Consider the following 17581-nt stretch of genomic DNA (forward strand, 5'->3'; position numbering starts at 1 on the left):
TGTGTTGTTGTTGACAGGGTGTGTGTTATTGTTGACAGGGTGTGTTGTTGTTGACAGGATGTGTGTTGTTGTTGACAGGGTGTGTTGTTGTTGACAGGGCGTGTGTTGTTGTTGACAGGATGTGTGTTGTTGTTGACAGGGCGTGTGTTGTTGTTGACAGGATGTGTGTTGTTGTTGACAGGACATGTGTTGTTGTTGACAGGGTGTGTGTTATTGTTGACAGGGTGTGTTGTTGTTGACAGGATGTGTGTTGTTGTTGACAGGGTGTGTTGTTGTTGACAGGGAGTGTGTTGTTGTTGACAGGACGTGTGTTGTTGTTGACAGGATGTGTGTTATTTTTGACAGGATGTGTGTTGTTGTTGACAGGATGTGTGTTGTTGTTGACAGGATGTGTGTTATTTTTGACAGGATGTGTGTTGTTGTTGACAGGATGTGTGTTGTTGTTGACAGGATGTGTGTTGTTGTTGACAGGAGGTGTGTTGTTGTTGACAGGAGGTGTGTTGTTGTTGACAGGACGTGTGTTGTTGTTGACAGGACGTGTGTTATTGTTGACAGGACGTGTGTTATTGTTGACAGGATGTGTGTTATTGTTGACAGGATGTGTGTGTTGTTGTTGACAGGATGTGTGTTGTTGTTGACAGGGTGTGTTGTTGTTGACAGGACGTGTGTTATTGTTGACAGGACGTGTGTTATTGTTGACAGGGCGTGTGTTATTGTTGACAGGATGTGTGTTATTGTTGACAGGATGTGTGTTATTGTTGACAGGATGTGTGTTATTGTTGACAGGACGTGTGTTATTGTTGACAGGACGTGTGTTATTGTTGACAGGGTGTGTGTTGTTGTTGACAGGGTGTGTTGTTGTTGACAGGGTGTGTTGTTGTTGACAGGACGTGTGTTGTTGTTGACAGGACGTGTGCCCATGAGGTCGTTGCTGTTGGTGCTCCTGCTCATTGGCATCCAGGCTGTACTGAACATGGACGGGGCCCTGGGCCCGGTGGCTGCCAACCACAGTGCACAACAACACACAGCAGCCAATGGCAGAGCAGAACAGCAGCGGACGGCCCGCCTGTCAGCGTCACCTCAGCAGGAGCAGCCAGCAGCAGACAGGGAGACTCAGCAGAGACCCAGCCGGACCAGACAGGCCCACAGACCAGCCTCTCTACCCCAGGACAGGAGCTCTTCCCTGGGCCACTCTGAGACAGACTCCTCCTCTACCCCCTCCATCCCGGAGGTGGACCCCAAACTGTTCAGCAAGAGGAAGTACCGCACCTCACCGCGCGTCGTCTTCAGCGACGTACCCCCGTCTCACCACACCCTTGGGGGGGAGACGGGGGATGAGGAGGAAGGGGTGGGGGATGGGGGAGTGAGGGTGAGGCGGAGAGCGGGGGGGCAGCCCATGCACAGGGGGGAATACTCCGTGTGTGACAGCATCAGCGTGTGGTTGGGGAACCTGACCAAGGCCACGGACATCGCCGGCAACGAGGTGGAGGTTCTACCAGAGGTGAAGATAGACAACGTCCGCAAGAGACAGTTCTTCTACGAGACCACCTGCCGCGTGGCCACACCCCCGGGGGGCGGAGCCGGGGGAGGGGCCGGCTCTAAAGCAGGGTGTCGCGGCATCGACAGCCGCCACTGGAACTCGTACTGCACCAACACACACACGTTCGTGCGTGCGCTCACCAAGTTCAAGGAACAGACGGCGTGGAGGCTGATACGCATCAACGCAGCGTGTGTGTGTGTCCTCAGCCGCAAGTCCTGGAGGCACTGACCTCTCACCCCGAGGACGATGGACCCATATATACACACACACACACACAAACAAACACCGATTGCACAGTCTGACACGTAAACAACCTTGAAACAGCCACTACAGTTGTATTGTAGTGTTAGACTCCCCTCCCACACACAGACACACTCCCACACACAGACACACTCCCACACACAGGCACACTCCCACACACAGACACACTCCCACACACAGACACACTCCCACACACAGGCACACTCCCACACACAGACACACTCCCACACACAGACACACTCCCACACACAGGCACACTCCCACACACAGACACACTCCCACACACAGACACACTCCCACTCACAGACACACAGACACACTCCCACACACAGACTCCCCTCCCACACACAGACACACTCCCACACACAGACACACACCCACACACAGACACACTCCCACACACAGACACACTCCCACACACAGACACACTCCCACACACAGATACACTCCCACACACAGACACACTCCCACACACAGGCACACTCCCACACACAGACACACTCCCACACACAGACACACTCCCACACACAGACACACTCCCACACACAGGCACACTCCCACACACAGACACACTCCCACACACAGATACACTCCCACACACAGACACACTCCCACACACAGACACACAGACACACTCCCACACACAGACTCCCCTCCCACACACAGACACACTCCCACACACAGACACACACCCACACACAGACACACTCCCACACACAGACACACTCCCACACACAGACACACTCCCACACACAGACACACACAGACACACTCCCACACACAGACTCCCCTCCCGCACACAGACACACTCCCACACACAGACACACTCCCACACACACACACACACTCCCATACACAGACACACTCCCACACACAGACACACTCCCACACACAGGCACACTCCCACACACAGACAAACACAGACACACAGACACACACACACACTCCCACACACACAGACACACTCCCACACACAGACATTCTCCCACACACACACACACTCCCACACACACACACACTCCCACACACACACTCCCCTGTATCCGACCAGCCCCTTCCCCTCTCCCTACCTCAGTCAGATTTCTGGTTCTTCTAACTTATGAGAACTGCATGTCATATTTATAGTTTATACAGTCGAATATATATTAAATAAGTGTATATATATACAGTGGCTTCGGAAACTTTTCAGACCCCATGACTTTTACAACAGAAAATAAATTGTTCATCAAACTACACACAATTCCCCATAATGACAAAGTGAAAACAGGTTTGTAGACATTTTTTCAAATGTATTAAAATACACAACAGAAATACCTTATTTACATAAGTATTCATACCCTTTGTTAATTGAACCACCTGCCCTCTTCCTAGAGCTGGCCGCCTGGCTAAACTGAGCAATCGGGGAAGAAAGGCCTTGGTCAGGGAGGGGACCAAGAACCCGATGGTCAATCTGACGGAGCTCTAGAGTTCCTCTGTCTAGATGGGAGAACCTTCCAGAAGGACAACCATCTCTGCAGCACTCCACCAATCAGCCCTTTATGGTAGAGTGGCCAGACAGAAGCCACTCCTCAGTAAAAGGCACATGACAGTCCGCTTGGAGTTTGCCAAAAGGCATCTAAAGGACTCTCAGACCATGAGAGACAAAACTCTCTGGTTTGATGAAACCAAGATTCAACTCTTTGCCCTGAATACCAAGCATCACGTCTGGAGGAAACCCGGCACCATCCCTACGGTGAAGCACGGTGGTGGCAGCATCATGCTGTGGGGATGTTCTTCAGTGGCAGGGACTGGAAGACTAGTCAGGATCGAGGGAAAGATGAACGGAGCAAAGTACAGAGAGATCCTTGATGAAAAGCTGCTCCGGAGCCTCAGGACCTCAGACTGGGGCGAAGGTTCACCTTCCAACAGGACAACGACCCTAAACACACAGCCAAGGGTCTGAAAACATATGTAAATGTGATATTTTTTTATATATTTTTTTTTGTATACATTAGCAACAATTTCTAAAAACCTATTTTTGCTTTGTCATTAAGGGGGTGTATAGATTGATGAGGGGGAAAAATTATTTAATACATTTTAGTGTAAGGCTGTAAAGTAACAAAATGTGGAAAAAGTCAAGGGGTCTGAATACCATCTGAAGGCACTGTACATCATGAATTCAACTTTTTGTTGTTGTTGATGATGATGCTGTTATTTATTAAACACTTCAGTACATGCCTGTGTCCCGCCTCCTGTCTCCTGCCTCCTGTCTCCTGCCTCCTGTCTCCTGCCTCCTGTCTCGCGTCTCCCTACTCCCGCCTCCTGTCTCCTGCCTCGCGTCTCCCTACTCCTGCCTCCTGTCTCCTGCCTCCTGCCTCCTGTCTCCTGCCTCCTGCCTCCTGTCTCCTGCCTCCTGTCTCCTGCCTCGCGTCTCCCTGCTCCCGCCTCCTGTCTCCTGCCTCGCGTCTCCCTACTCCCGCCTCCTGCCTCCTGTCGCCTGCCTCCTGTCTCCTGTCTCCTGCCTCCTGTCTCCTACCTCCTGTTTCCCGTCTCCCGTCTCCCGCCTCCCGCCTCCCGCCTCCCGTCTCCCGTCTCCCGCCTCCCGTCTCCCGTCTCCCGCCTCCCGTCTCCCGTCTCCCGTCTCCCGCCTCCCGCCTCCTGCCTCCTGTCGCTTGCCTCCTGTCCCCTGTCTCCTGCCTCGCGTCTCCCTACTCCCACCTCCTGCCTCCTGTCGCCTGCCTCCTGTCTCCTGTCTCCCGTCTCCCGCCTCCTGTCTCCTGTCTCCTGTCTAATACCTCCTGTTTCCCGTCTCCCGTCTCCTGCCTCCTGCCTTCTGTCTCCTGTCTCCTGCCTCCTGCCTCCTGCCTCCTGTCTCCTGCCTCCTGTCTCCCGCCTCCTACCTCCTGCCTCCTACCTCCTGCCTCCTGTCTCCTGCCTTCTGTCTCCTGTCTCCTGCCTCCTGCCTCCTGTCTCCTGCCTCCTGTCTCCTGCCTCCTTTCTCCTGTATCCTGTCACATGGTTGGGGGATACGGATGATCTCTATTAATACCATGTGTGGTTTGCGTGTGCATGTGTGTTCATGCGTGCGTGTCAGAGAGGTGGAATCTCACCCTGTCCGTGTTGACCCAGCATAATACACCTTCCAGGAGAGATGGGATCACCAAGCTGCTCCTAGAACACCGGTATACCTGTCACCTTGGAGACCTTGGAGCACTGGGGTGAACGGAGCCTTCCGGAATGGTGTTGGGAATGACGTAATGTCAGAGCTATCACTGGTGGTCAGCGAGTCTTCACAGATGAAGAAGAGGAGGAGCATCCACCTCAGTGAATTTCATAAAAGTTAAAATAGCGAAACATAAAAAAAATATATCCTTTTTAGATAAAACTATACTAACTATATTCACGTCACCAAATAATATATTAAAACAGACTGTTTTGTAATGGAAGTCTAGAGTAGCCTCAACAGTGCTCTGTAGGGTAGCACCGTGGTGTAGCCGGAGGACAGCTAGCTTCCCTCCTGTTATGTAATGGTCTACAGTAGCCTCAACAGCACTCTGTAGGGTAGCACCATGGTGTAGCCGGAGGACAGCTAGCTTCCATCCTCCTCTGGGTACATTGACTTCAATAACAAACGTAGGAGGCTCATGGTTCCTCACCCCCTTCCATAGACTAACACAGTAATTATGACAACTTCATAAACTCCAACCAATCAGAGTTCTTGCAGCATGAACATATATGTTGTTCACCCAATCAAAGGATCAGATTTTGAATCTAGTACTAATCAGGGGTGTTTTCATTCTGCCGATTCTGTTGCAGACCCTTTTTTTTCAATTTTCTCCTAAAATGACTTACCCAAATCCAACTGCCTGTAGCTCAGGACCTGAAGCAAGGATATATATATTATTGAAATTATTTGAAAGGAAACACTTTGAAGTTTGTGGAAATGTGAAATTAATGTAGAAGAGGTTAACAAATTATATCTGGTAAAAGATAATACATAGAAAAAACCCAAAAGGTTATTTTTATCATGTATCTAAACCCGTTATGTAGTATCTAAACCTATCATGTAGTATCTAAACCTATCATGTAGTATCTAAACCCGTCATGTAGTATCTAAACCTATCATGTAGTATCTAAACCTGTCATCTAGTTTCTAAACCCGTCATCTAGTATCTAAACCCGTCATGTAGTATCTAAACCCGTCATGTAGTATCTAAACCTGTCATGTAGTATCTAAACCTGTCATGTAGTATCTAAACCTGTCATGTAGTATCTAAACCTGTCATGTAGTATCTAAACCTGTCATCTAGTATCTAAACCTATCATGTAGTATCTAAACCTATCATGTAGTATGTAAACCTATCATGTAGTATCTAAACCTATCATGTAGTATCTAAACCCGTCATGTAGTATCTAAACCCGTCATGTAGTATCTAAACCTATCATCTAGTATCTAAACCTGTCATGTAGTATCTAAACCTATCATGTATCTAAACCTATCATGTAGTATCTAAACCCGTCATGTAGTGTCTAAACCCGTCATGTAGTGTCTAAACCTATCATGTAGTATCCGTTGTCTAGTCTATGTATATGCCTGGCCCTGTATGCAAGCAACAATCTTGCTAGTATGTGAGTTAATTTACCTTGATAGTATTAACACAGTCCAATGTGTTTCCGTGGCTGTTATAGTTTACATGTTTTTCAGCTTGGCTTTTAATAAAACACAAGACGGTGCCGTTCCCTGCGGCCAGCAGAATGACCGGGGAAAGTTCGAGGCTATGTGATATAATATGACCGGGGAAAGTTCGAGGCTATGTGATATAATATGACCGGGGAAAGTTCGAGGCTATGTGATATAATATGACCGGGGAAAGTTCGAGGCTATGTGATATAATATGACCGGGGAAAGTTCGAGGCTATGTGATATAATATGACCGGGGAAAGTTCGAGGCTATGTGATATAATATGACCGGGGAAAGTTCGAGGCTATGTGATATAATATGACCGGGGAAAGTTCGAGGCTATGTGATATAATATGACCGGGGAAAGTTCGAGGCTATGTGATATAATATGACCGGGGAAAGTTCGAGGCTATGTGATATAATATGACCGGGGAAAGTTCGAGGCTATGTGATATAATATGACCGGGGAAAGTTCGAGGCTATGTGATATAATATGGCCGGGGTTCGAGGCTATGTGATATAATATGGCCGGGGTTCGAGGCTATGTGATATAATATGGCCGGGGTTCGAGGCTATGTGATATAATATGGCCGGGGTTCGAGGCTATGTGATATAATATGGCCGGGGTTCGAGGCTACCGACGTTAGCTAAATGTAGCTAGCAAAATCTCCGATGTAGCGTGTGCTAAGCACCCCTGATCCTGGTGCTAGATTAATGTTAGCTGCATTTTATAGCCAGTGATGAGAAACAGATCCTTCCACTGTAAACTAGCTGATCAACTTTACGATTCAGTAACAACACATTTCAAAGACAAAACCGTTCCCTTGTAAAGGTTCAAACTCTGCTTGCAGTGGGGAAGGACGTTCCTTCAAACTGTGAAACCTGTTGAAAGGAGGAAATAGGGAAACTGTAAAATGAGCATATTAAGGAACGCGTTAGGTTAGCGTGTGTAGGTGTATATTTAGCAGCTGTAGGCGTTAACTTGACGTGTGCAGGACCGCTTGCAGCCGTTTATTTAGCACTTGTTGAATCGCCTGCAAGAATATTTGACGCATGTTGGCGTTCATTTATCGCGTGAAGACGTTCATTTAACGCGTGCACCTGTTTACTTTACACACGTAGCATTAAAAAGATCGCGTTTTGACCACGTGCTTTAAGACCCAAACGACGCTCCATACTCTCCTGCATGTCGCACCCTACACTCCACTTGTCTGTTCAATGCAGGTACACAGCTTGCCGCTGCTCTATCTATTGGTGAACTCATTTCATGTAAAACAAAATAAACGATTTCAGAGGTTCAGAAAGGAACGATATAAACCGTTACTCATTTTTGTTTCGAACCGGTTCAGAACTTTATTTTGCTGGTAGGAACTGTGGGACGGAATGGTTCTGTTCACAACGAAATGATTGGAAAATAATTTGGTCCAACCGCCCTAACTTTTAAATAATGAGTTTCGATAAGCATATCATGCAATGGTCTTTGTAAATATGTATTATATGTTTTTCTCGTTTCAAAGTAACATGACGATGTGATCGAGGACGTCCGAAGCTTATTTTGATCGCATGACCATGTTGCAGAATGCCAGACCTGATTTGGCCGTGATGCCAGTGTTTGTCATTGACGCAAAGTTCTTTTCAAACACCGAATCTCACCTGGACACATCATTTATGAATTTAATTCAAATGCATTTTGTTTATAGCACCTGAGCTGTAGCTCAGCAGGTAGGGTCATGATTTGGGATCAGACCGCAAGATCGATTCCTGCCAATGGTTGATAAAAGACTTCCTGTGAAACGCCGTTTTCCCATCATTGTTCAAATATCTAGTTTTATTTAGTTGAGCCTATAATAATTTCTCTTCAGCATCAGCATCCTAAATAATAGTGAACCTGGAGCCAAAAAGGGTAAGCAGGATGTGGGATTGCTAACTTCCTTTCCATTGTGCCCACAACGTTTTGATGGATGCAACGAGTCTATATAAACAAACACGATAATATTTCATTCTGACCAGCAGATGTCACTGTGTTCAAAGCTCAAGAGTAATGAGTCGTTGTTGGGTTGGTGAAAACCCTCCGAAGGGTTTAGAAACCCTGGGTTTTCCATCCCTGACGTCGGTAAACATCCTTTCACATTGTTTAATCAACCACCTCACTTTTTCTTCTAGATTTGATTTGTATATTTTGGATTAAACCACATAGTAAATACAGCAAAACAATGTTATATCTTTCTGTGGAAATGAGGATTTGACCTCCCATATGTGAATCAGAGTGGTCTCATCCCAGTGACCCATCATGTACTCAGCTCAGGTAAAGCAGGGAACTGGAAAACTATTTGGGAGCCAAAACATATTCATTAAAACCTTCCGAAGCTTTGTGATATGTCAATATTTATATATTTATTACGTCTCCAATACAACAATTTAAAACACTCTGTACATGAAAGACCTAGAATTACAGACAATATTCACACAAATGGCCATGGTGAATTATCGGGCGGTATTCAATTTGTTGCAAAACGTTTCCTAACTTGAAGCAAACCGAACAAAACGGGGCGGGACCTACCTGAATTTGTCCAATAGAAACTTGTTTTGCTCTGTTTGCTTTAGTTTGGTTCTTAAACGGTTTCCGTAATGAATACACCCCTGGTACACAGGGTCAGGGGTTGGAGGTCAGAAGACTCATTTACACTTTCAGTCAGAGGGATAGCAGGAAGGAGGGATGTGGAGGGAGAGAGAGATTGATATGGAGAGAGAGAGATATTGATATGGAGAGAGATATTGATATGGAGAGAGAGAGAGAGATTGATATGGAGAGAGAGAGATTGATATGGAGAGAGAGAGAGAGATATGGAGAGAGAGAAAGATATTGATATGGAGAGAGAGATTGATATGGAGAGAGAGAAAGATATTGATATGGAGAGAGAGATTGATATGGAGAGAGAGAAAGATATTGATATGGAGAGAGAGAAAGAGATATATTGGTATGGAGAGAGAGAAAGAGATATATTGATATGGAGAGAGAGAGAGAGATTGATATGGAGAGAGAGAAAGAGATATATTGGTATGGAGAGAGAAAGAGATATATTGGTATGGAGAGAGAGAGAGATATATTGATATGGAGAGAGAGAGAGATTGATATGGAGAGAGAGAGAGATTGATATGGAGAGAGAGAGAGAGAGAGATATGGAGAGAGAGATTGATATGGAGAGAGAGAGAGAGAGAGATATGGAGAGAGAGATTGATATGGAGAGAGAGAGAGAGAGAGATATGGAGAGAGAGAGAGAGAGATATGGAGAGAGAGAGAGATTGATATGGAGAGAGAGAAAGAGATATATTGATATGGAGAGAGAGAGAGAGATTGATATGGAGAGAGAGAAAGATATTGATATGGAGAGAGAGAAAGAGATATATTGGTATGGAGAGAGAGAAAGAGATATATTGGTATGGAGAGAGAGAAAGAGATATATTGGTATGGAGAGAGAGAGAGAGATATATTGGTATGGAGAGAGAGAAAGAGATATATTGGTATGGAGAGAGAGATTGATATGGAGAGAGAAAGATATTTTTTAAATTTACATTAAAGTCATTTAGCAGACGCTCTTATCCAGAGCGACTTACAAATTGGTGCATTCACCTTATGACATCCAGTGGAACAACCACTTTACAATAGTGCATCAAAATCTTTTAAGGGGGGGGGGGGGGGGGGGGGGTTAGAAGGATTACTTTATCCTATCCTAGGTATTCCTTAAAGAGGTGGGGTTTCAGGTGTCTCTGGAAGGTGGTGATTGACTCCGCTGACGAGATAGCATACCACCCTGCATACCACTGCTGGCTTGCTTCTGAAGCTAAGCAGGGTTGGTCCTGGTCAGTCCCTGGATGGGAGACCAGATGCTGCTGGAAGTGGTGTTGGAGGGCCAGTAGGAGGTACTCTTTATATCCCAATGCCCCAGGGCAGTGATTGGGGACACTGTCCTGTGTAGGGTGCCGTCTTTCGGATGGGACGTTAAACGGGTGTCCAGACTCTCTGAGGTCATTAAAGATCCCATGGCACTTATCGTAAGAGTAGGGGTGTTAACCCCGGTGTCCTGGCTAAATTCCCAATCTGGCCCTCAAACCATCATGGTCACCTAATAATCCCCAGTTTACAATTGGCTCATTCATCCCCCTCCTCTCCCCTGTAACTATTCCCCAGGTCGTTGCTGCAAATGAGAACGTGTTCTCAGTCAACTTACCTGGTAAAAAAACGGTTAAATAAAAAAAATAAAAAAAATATATTGATATGGAGAGAGAGAGAAAGAGATACATTGATATGGAGAGAGAGAGAAAGAGATACATTGATATGGAGAGAGAGAGAAAGAGATACATTGATATGGAGAGAGAGAGAAAGAGATATATTGATATGGAGAGAGAGAGAAAGAGATACATTGATATGGAGAGAGAGAGAAAGAGATATATTGATATGGAGAGAGAGAGAAAGAGATATATTGATATGGAGAGAGAGAGATATTGAGCGGCAGGGTAGCCTAGTGGTTAGAGCGTTGGACTAGTAACTGAAAGGTTGCAAGATCAAATCCCAGAGCTGACAAGGTACAAATCTGTCGTTCTGTCCCCTGAACAAGGCAGTTAACCCACTGTTCCCCGGTAGGCCGTCATTGAAAATAAGAATTTGTTCTTAACTGACTTGCCTAGATAAATAAATAAAATATGGAGAGATTGATATGGAGTGAGGGAGGTGTGAGTGTGCGGGAGGACTGTAGAGAGGGAGATGAGAAGGAGAGAGGTCTATGACAATGACATCATCATGCTGATGATCTACTGTCGTTTCAGCCCCCCCCCCCCCCCCCCCCCACACACACATCTGTGTGTGTGTTTCTAGGTGTGTGTGTGTTACTGGATACAGTCCATGACATGTATCTGCAGTGTGTCCATGTCGGGGGCTTGGTACTGGCACTTTGGACAGCGGTAGTCAGGAAGCTCTTCAGCCCCGCCTCCAGCCACTCCCTCTGCAGCCAATCCCACGCTGCGGGAGGAGGAGTTAAATGCACTCCCTGCAGATGAGACAGAAATTACTCCATTTATTAATTACTACAAAAACTACATTTATTCCAAAAAGCCAAAGGAAAAAGAACTCATGGGTGAAGGAGCAACACACTGGATAATAACATCTGCATAATAAGCAATCATTTACTATGTTTTTAGTCTTTCATATTTCTAACACTGTTACCGTTTTATGTCATTTTCTTTAGTTGTATTATTTACTACCAGAGAGAGAGAAAGAGCAAACTAGAATGCTATCTGTCCCTAAACAGAGAGTCCACAGTGGCAGAATACCTGACCACTGAGACTGGCCCTAAACAGAGAGTCCACGGTGGCAGAATACCTGACCACTGAGACTGTCCCTTAACAGAGAGTACACAGTGGCAGAATACCTGACCATGCTATCTGGCCCTAAACAGAGAGTCCACAGTGGCAGAATACCTGACCATGGTGACTGTCCCTTAACAGAGAGTACACAGTGGCAGAATACCTGACCATGCTATCTGGCCCTAAACAGAGAGTACACGGTGGCAGAATACCTGACCATGGTGACTGACCCTAAACAGAGAGTACACAGTGGCAGAATACCTGACCACTGTGACTGACCCTAAACAGAGAGTACACAGTGGCAGAATACCTGACCACTGTGACTGGCCCTAAACAGAGAGTACACCGTGGCAGAATACCTGACCACTGTGACTGACCCTAAACAGAGAGTACACAGTGGCAGAATACCTGACCACTGTGACTGTCCCTTAACAGAGAGTACACAGTGGCAGAATACCTGACCACTGACTGACCCTAAACAGAGAGTCCACAGTGGCAGAATACCTGACCATGCTATCTGGCCCTAAACAGAGAGTCCACGGTGGCAGAATACCTGACCATGGTGACTGTCCCTTAACAGAGAGTACACAGTGGCAGAATACCTGACCATGCTATCTGGCCCTAAACAGAGAGTACACAGTGGCAGAATACCTGACCACTGACTGACCCTAAACAGAGAGTACACAGTGGCAGAATACCTGATCACTGTGACTGGCCCTAAACAGAGAGTACACAGTGGCAGAATACCTGACCACTGACTGACCCTAAACAGAGAGTCCACAGTGGCAGAATACCTGACCATGCTATCTGACCCTAAACAGTGGCAATATACTGTGACTGACCCAAACTTAATGAAAGCCTTGACTATGTACAGACTCAGTGAGCATAGCCTTGCTATTGAGAAAGGCTGCCGTAGGCAGACATGGCTCTCAAGAGAAGACAGGCTATGTGCTCACTGCCCACAAAATGAGGTGGAAACTGAGCTGCACTTCCTAACCTCCTGCCCAATGTATGACCATATTAGAGACACATATTTCCCTCAGATTACACAGATCCACAAAGAATTCGAAAACAAACCCAATTTTGATAAACTCCCATATCTACTGGGTGAAATACCACAGTGTGACATCACAGCAGCAAGATGTGTGACCTGTTGCCACAAGAAAAGGGCAACCAGTGAAGAACAAACACCATTGTAAATACAACCCATATTTATGTTTATTTATTTTCCCTTTTGTACTTTAACAATTTGTACATCGTTACAACACTGTATATATATAATATGACATTTGAAATGTCTTTATTCTTTGGGAACTTCTGTGAGTTTAATGTTTACTGTTAATGTTTCTGTATTGTTTCACTTGTTTAATATCTAGTTCACTTGCTTTGGCAATGTAGACATATGTTTTCCATACCAATAAAGCCCTTAAATTGTAATAGAAATTGAGAGAGATTCCCAAAGACTGGAGGCCTTCAGTCTATTTGAAATGAGCTCTTCTTATGTTCACCATTTTATGTTAATTCAAATACTTTTCATTCCAATCATATGGTTTGGTTTCAATACTTCAAAACCAATCGGTAGGTTCGAGGTAGTCAGAAAAATGTGTGTTGGTTAAATGGTGATTTTAATGAATAGGAGCGGAGTGGTTGGACTCCAGGAGAGATGAGCTCAGCTCACATGCTCTGACCTGGTTGGAGGGGGGGGGGCGTGGACCTGGTTGGGGGGGGGTGGCGTGGACCTGGTTGGAGGGGGGGGGTGCGTGGACCTGGTTGGGGGGGGGGGTGGTGGACCTGGTTGGGGAGGGGGGGGGGGGCGTGGACCTGGTTGGGGGGGGGGGGGGGGGGGCGTGGACCTGGTTGGGGAGGGGGGGGGGCGTGGACCTGGTTGGGGAGGGGGGGGGGGGCGTGGACCTGGTTGGGGGGGGGGGCGTGGACCTGGTTGGAGGGGTGGGGTGGACCTGGTTGGAGGGGGGGGCGTGGACCTGGTTGGAGGGGTGGGGGGGGGGGTGGACCTGGTTGGAGGGGGGGGCATGGACCTGGTTGGAGGGGTGGAGGGGGGGGGTGGACCTGGTTGGAGGGGGGGGGGGCGTGGACCTGGTTGGAGGGGTGGGGGGGGACCTAATTGGAGGGGTGGGGGGGGGGTGGACCTGGTTGGAGGGGTGGGGGGGGGGGTGGACCTGGTTGGAGTGGTGGGGGGTGGGGGGGTGGACCTGGTTGGAGGCGGGGGGGCGTGGACCTGGTTGGAGGGGTGGGGGGGTGGGGGGTGGACCTGGTTGGAGGGGTGGGGGGGGGGGGGGGGGTGGACCTGGTTGGAGGGGGGGGCGTGGACCTGGTTGGAGGGGTGGGGGGGGGGTGGACCTGGTTGGAGGGGGGGGGGGTGGACCTGGTTGGAGGGGTGGGGGGTGGTGGACCTGGTTGGAGGGGGTGGGGGGGGGGGTGGACCTGGTTGGAGGGGGGGGGGGTGGACCTGGTTGGAGGGGTGGGGGGTGGTGGACCTGGTTGGAGGGGGTGGGGGGGGGGGTGGACCTGGTTGGAGGGGGGGGGGGTGGACCTGGTTGGAGGGGTGGGGGGTGGACCTGGTTGGAGGGGGGGGGGGGTGGACCTGGTTGGAGGGGGGAGGGGTGGACCTGGTTGGAGGGGGGGGGGGGTGGACCTGGTTGGAGGGGGGGGGGGGTGGACCTTGTTAGGAGGGGTTGGGGGGGGGTGGACCTGGTTGGAGGGGGGGGCGTGGACCTGGTTGGAGGGGTGGGGGGGGGGGTGGACCTGGTTGGAGGGGTGGGGGGGGGGGTCGACCTGGTTGGAGGGGGGGGGGTGGACCTGGTTGGAGGGGGGGGCGTGGACCTGGTTGGAGGGGGTGGGGGGGGGGGGTGGACCTGGTTGGAGGGGGGGGCGTGGACCTGGTTGGAGGGGTGGGGGGGGGGGTGGACCTGGTTGGAGGGGTGGGGGGGGGTGGACCTGGTTGGAGGGGGTGGGGGGGGGTGGACCTGGTTGGAGGGGGGGGCGTGGACCTGGTTGGAGGGGTGGGGGGGGGGGGTGGGCCTGGTTGGAGGGGGGGGCGTGGACCTGGTTGGAGGGGTGGGGGGGGGGTGGACCTGGTTGGAGGGGGGGGCGTGGACCTGGTTGGGGGGGGGGGGGGGGCGTGGACCTGGTTGGAGGGGGGGGGGCGTGGACCTGGTTGGGGGGGGGGGGGGGACCTGGTTGGAGGGGGGGGGGGGGTGGACCTGGTTGGAGGGGGGGGGGTGGACCTGGTTGGAGGGGGGAGGGGTGGACCTGGTTGGAGGGGGGGGGTGGACCTGGTTGGAGGGGGGAGGGGTGGACCTGGTTGGAGGGGGGAGGGGTGGACCTGGTTGGGGGGGGGGGGCGTGGACCTGGTTGGGGGGGGGGGGTAGACCTGGTTGGAGGGGGGGGGGGTGGACCTGGTTGGAGGGGGGAGGCGTGTACCTGGTTGGGGGGGGGAGGGCGTGTACCTGGTTGGGGGGGGGGGAGGCGTGTACCTGGTTGGGGGGGGGGGTGCACCTGGTTGGAGGGGGGAGGGAGGGCGTGTACCTGGTTGTGGGGGGGGGGGGGGGGGATGTACCTGGTTGTTGGGGGTGTGTGTACCTGGTTGTGGGGTGTGTGTACCTGGTTGTGGGGGGGTGTGTACCTGGTTGTGTGGGGGGGGTTGTACCTGGTTTGGGGGGGGGGGGGGTTGTATCTGGTTTGGGGGGGGGGGGGGTGTACCTGGTTGTTGGGGGTGTGTGTACCTGGTTGTGTGGGGGATTTGGGGGGGGTGTACCTGATTGTGTGGGGGGGGGGTTGTACCTGGTTGTGGGGGGGTGTACCTGGTTGTGGGGGGGTGTGTACCTGGTTGTGTGGGGGGTTTGGGGGGGGTTGTACCTGGTTGTGGGGGGGGGGGGGGTGTACCTGGTTGTGGGGGGTGTGTACCTGGTTGTGGGGGGGGTGTACCTGGTTGTGAGGGGGTGTGTACCTGGTTGTGGGGGGCGTGTACCTGGTTGTTGGGGGTGTGTACCTGGTTGTTGGGGGTGTGTACCTGGTTGTGGGGGGGTGTGTACCTGGTTGTGGGGGGGGGGGGTGTACCTGATTGTGAGGGGGTGTGTACCTGGTTGTGGGGGGTGTGTACCTGGTTGTGGGGGGTGTGTACCTGGTTGTTGGGGGGTGTGTACCTGGTTGTGGGGGGTGTGTACCTGGTTGTTGGGGTTGTGTACCTGGTTGTTGGGGGGGGTGTACCTGGTTGTGGGGGGGTGTGTACCTGGTTGTGGGGGGGTGTGTACCTGGTTGTGTGGGGGGGTGTACCTGGTTGTGGGGGGTGTGTACCTGGTTGTGGGGGGTGTGTACCTGGTTGTGTGGGGGGGTGTACCTGGTTGTGGGGGGTGTGTACCTGTTTGTGGGGGGGGGTGTACCTGGTTGTGGGGGGTGTGTACCTGGTTGTGGGGGGGTGTACCTGGTTGGTGTGTGTGTACCTGGTTGTGGGGGGTGTGTACCTGGTTGGAGGGGGTGTGTACCTGGTTGGTGTGTGTGTACCTGGTTGCGGGGGGTGTGTGTACCTGGTTGTGGGGGGTGTGTACCTGGTTGGTGTGTGTGTACCTGGTTGCGGGGGGTGTGTGTACCTGGTTGCGGGGGGTGTGTGTACCTGGTTGTGGGGGGGGTGTACCTGGTTGGAGGGGGTTTGTACCTGGTTGGTGTGTGTGTACCTGGTTGTGGGGGGTGTGTACCTGGTTGGAGGGGGTGTGTACCTGGTTGTGAGGGGGTGTGTACCTGGTTGTGGGGGGTGTGTACCTGGTTGTGGGGGGTGTGTACCTGGTTGTTGGGGGTGTGTACCTGGTTGTGGGGGGTGTGTACCTGGTTGTGTGGGGGGGTGTACCTGGTTGTGGGGGGTGTGTACCTGGTTGTGGGGGGGGGGTGTACCTGGTTGTGGGGGGTGTGTACCTGGTTGTGGGGGGGTGTACCTGGTTGTGGGGGGTGTGTACCTGGTTGTGGGGGGTGTGTACCTGGTTGTGGGGTGTGTGTACCTGGTTGGTGTGTGTGTACCTGGTTGCGGGGGGTGTGTGTACCTGGTTGTGGGGGGTGTGTACCTGGTTGGTGTGTGTGTACCTGGTTGCGGGGGGTGTGTGTACCTGGTTGCGGGGGGTGTGTGTACCTGGTTGTGGGGGGGGTGTACCTGGTTGGAGGGGGTTTGTACCTGGTTGGTGTGTGTGTACCTGGTTGTGGGGGGTGTGTACCTGGTTGTGGGGGGTGTGTACCTGGTTGTGGGGGGGGGGTGTACCTGGTTGTGGGGGGTGTGTACCTGGTTGCGGGGGGGGGGTGTACCTGGTTGTGGGGGGTGTGTACCTGGTTGCGGGGGGGGGGGGGTGTGTACCTGGTTGCGGGGGGGGGGGTGTACCTGGTTGTGGGGGGGGTGTGTACCTGGTTTTGGGGGGTGTGTACCTGGTTGTGGGGGGGTGTACCTGGTTGGTGTGTGTGTACCTGGTTGGTGTGTGTGTACCTGGTTGTGGGGGGGGTGTACCTGGTTGCGGGGGGGGTGTACCTGGTTGTGGGGGGTGTGTTCCTGGTTGTGGGGGGTGTGTACCTGGTTGTGGGGTGATGTGTACCTGGTTGGAGGTGTGTGTACCTGGTTGTGGGGGGGTGTGTACCTGGTTGTGGGGTGATGTGTACCTGGTTGTGGGGTGATGTGTACCTGGTTGGAGGTGTGTGTACCTGGTTGGAGGTGTGTGTACCTGGTTGTGGGGTGATGTGTACCTGGTTGGAGGTGTGTGTACCT

The 17581-nt window shown here is 51.1% G+C and overlaps 2 protein-coding genes across 4 annotated transcripts in view; one reads left to right on the forward strand and one right to left on the reverse strand.

Moving 5' to 3' along the window:
* The first annotated feature begins 910 nt into the window (after window positions 1-910).
* Window positions 911-1864, forward strand: LOC129861370 (nerve growth factor-like). The gene has a single exon (XM_055932752.1). It carries the CDS (start codon window positions 920-922, stop codon window positions 1766-1768), a length of 849 nt encoding a protein of 282 aa, XP_055788727.1. The 5' UTR covers window positions 911-919; the 3' UTR covers window positions 1769-1864.
* A 9438-nt stretch (window positions 1865-11302) lies between these two features.
* Window positions 11303-17581, reverse strand: part of ikbkg (inhibitor of nuclear factor kappa B kinase regulatory subunit gamma) — a 91919-nt gene continuing 85640 nt past the window's right edge. For all 3 annotated transcript variants that reach the window (XM_055932755.1, XM_055932754.1, XM_055932753.1), the window contains exon 14: window positions 11303-11507. In XM_055932755.1, the coding sequence (XP_055788730.1) occupies window positions 11347-11507 (161 nt within the window). In that variant the 3' untranslated portion in view covers window positions 11303-11346. The remainder of the gene's footprint in view (window positions 11508-17581) is intronic.

The sequence above is a fragment of the Salvelinus fontinalis genome, chromosome 8, assembly GCF_029448725.1.
Source record: "Salvelinus fontinalis isolate EN_2023a chromosome 8, ASM2944872v1, whole genome shotgun sequence".
In the NCBI taxonomy this organism is placed as follows: Eukaryota; Metazoa; Chordata; class Actinopteri; order Salmoniformes; family Salmonidae; genus Salvelinus; species Salvelinus fontinalis.